General features: G+C 41.7%; 1 protein-coding gene across 4 annotated transcripts in view; it reads left to right on the top strand.

Annotated features, from left to right (window-relative positions):
- The window catches only part of LOC143041508 (dual specificity calcium/calmodulin-dependent 3',5'-cyclic nucleotide phosphodiesterase 1A-like), a 629,075-nt gene that overhangs the window by 248,161 nt on the left and 378,414 nt on the right, over positions 1–2,500 (top strand). Inside the window, exon 2 of one of the 4 annotated variants that reach the window (XM_076213464.1) lies at positions 1–673. This exon is cut by the window's left edge and continues 591 nt beyond it. The exons of the other annotated variants lie outside the window; for them this stretch is intronic. Coding sequence (XP_076069579.1) covers positions 589–673 — 85 coding nt within the window. The 5' untranslated portion in view covers positions 1–588. The remainder of the gene's footprint in view (positions 674–2,500) is intronic. 4 annotated transcript variants of the gene reach the window in all.

A 2,500-nucleotide genomic window follows, 5' to 3' on the forward strand; every position in this document is an offset into this window, starting at 1 on the left:
CGATCAAAGAAATATGTTAAGCTATTGTGCTCAGGCGAAGAGATTCTTCAACAGTAATTCCCAAAGGACCTTTGACATCAAAAGACCTTTAAGTTGTCGTGCATTTTAGAGGAACCCAAGCATAATCCGTCCCACTATTCAATGATACATTCCCGGGTATATAACACGTTCGTAACGGTTTAGATACGAACACTGTCTTACCCTCACGAAATCTCGTCGCAATGAAGTTCCCGTGCCCGTGGTGGGAGTAGTCGTGTCCGGAAGCGCAGACCCATTGCCAAGACCTCCGAAGTACCCCAGCCGGCGGCCGGCGCCACAGGTTCAAACAATGCTGACACACCAACCCGCGTTACCACAGCCTTAGACACAGCTCACCTCCCAACCCGCACCAGCACGGCCTTAAACGCTTCCAACACATCGTCCTTCAGCCTTAAAAACGCTACTGACACCCGGTCCCTCAGCAACCAAGGCCTTACACCATAGACTCCTAGTCCTTAAGCTTTTTAGGCAACAGAAGAACCTCACCATACCCTCCATAGATCTGCCTGAAGAAACTCCTGCTCAGAAGCTCCACAACCACCAGCCGGCATGAATCGAGGTCGGGGAGGTGTTCGCCCGTTGAACAGGTGCAAGAGCGCCACCTTCCACATTGATGGTGCAGTTTACACAATAGGTATGTAAAACATCTCGTTATACATCTTACATCACTAAAATACCCTTTCCATAACAAAACGGTTTTGAATACATGAATCAGATCAATCTGTGTAGACTCTATGTCACTCCTACTTGAGGTGAATGCATGTTTTTTTCTTTTCGTCTTCACTGTCACGTTAGTCTCATCAAGTGCTATCACTTGGAAGGGTCTCTCAAACGAGCGCGGACACAGGCTGGTGTAGTTTTCATCAAACAGTTCAACAGGTCCATCAGTTGGAGACTACCTTTCAAAATAGGGCGTAAACATACTATAAGTTATGACTAATATATTGATTTGTTCATTTAAATACTGATTAGATCATCTTGAGTGTGTGTGTGTGTGTGTGTGTGTGTGTGTGTGTGTGTGTGTGTGTGTGTGTGTGTGTGTGTGTGTGTGTGTGTGTGTGTGTGTGTGTGTGTGTGTGTGTGTGTGTGTGTGTGTGTGTGTGTGTGTGTGTATGTGTGTGTGTGTGTGTGTGTGTGTGTGTGTGTGTGTGTGTGTGTGTGTGTGTGTGTGTGTGTGTGTGTGTGTGTGTGTGTGTGTGTGTGTGTGTGTGTGTGTCAGGGAAAGAAAGAGGAAAATAGAAAAGGAGAGAAAGAGAGAAAGGGATATATAAAAAAGAGGAGGTGGAGTGAGAAAAGTAGAAAAGGATATATATGTATATATATATATATACATATATATATATATAATATATATATATACATATATATATATATATATATATATATATATATATATGTATATATATATATATACATATATATATATATATATATATGTGTGTGTGTGTGTGTGTGTGTGTGTGTGTGTGTGTGTGTGTGTGTGTGTGTGTGTGTGTGTGTGTGTGTGTGTGTGTGTGTGTAAAAATAGAGCGAAAGAGATAGAGAAACAGAGAGTAACAGAGGAATGAGGTGGAGATAAACAGATAGATAGATTTATAGATAGATAGATAGGTAGGTAGATAGATGAATAGAGATAAAGGAATTCGAAGAGGTTCCCAAAGCTTTATGAAGAGTGACTCGAACTCATCAGATATTCCAATGAATACAAATATGATTTAACCCTTCCCTGACCGGAAGAATTGCACGGAACATCATAGAATACATTAGCGGCAGACGGAACATTAAAGTAGGTATGCAGGTATGCATGCGTGTGTGCTTCGAGTGTGTGTGTATGTGTGTGTGTGCTTGTGTGTATGTTTGTGTGTGCGTGTGTGTGTGTGCATGTGTGTGTGTGTCTTTGTGTGTTTGTGTGTGCGTCTTTGTGTGTGTGTGTGTGTGTGTGTGTGTGTGTGTGTGTGTGTGTGTGTGTGTGTGTGTGTGTGTGTGTGTGTGTGTGTGTGTGTGTGTTGTGTGTGTGTGTGTATGCTTTTTGTTTGCAGTTACTAAGGTTTATATTTCTTAGTAATACAAATGAATGCGCTGTAATAGTCGACAGTCACGCCCCGACACCAGTAGTGAGCGCCAGAACTTGTTGTGTCAAGATGGAAAGGTATAACTGAATATAGATTTTTTTTTTTTTTCGAAGTCCGACCGGTTTCTGCCCTATCGTCTCAAAAGAAACTCTGGTTGACCGACCGAGGGGAAGGTATTGACTGATTGTTGATAAGACATGATAATCTATGGGACATACAAGAGTTTCTCTTACTTGGTTGTTATCAGGCGTATCAGTATCTGAAGCCAATTCTGAGATAGGAATATGTGTTGAATTTGTTTACGAATAGTTTGAAGCTAAAGATACCTGAGGTGGGTTTGCTTTCTTGACTAAACTTCTTAAGAATCGAATTATTAATTTCTTGTCGAC

Source organism: Oratosquilla oratoria, chromosome 31, assembly GCF_046742065.1.
Source record: "Oratosquilla oratoria isolate Oo_2021 chromosome 31, ASM4674206v1, whole genome shotgun sequence".
Classification (NCBI taxonomy): domain Eukaryota; kingdom Metazoa; phylum Arthropoda; class Malacostraca; order Stomatopoda; family Squillidae; genus Oratosquilla; species Oratosquilla oratoria.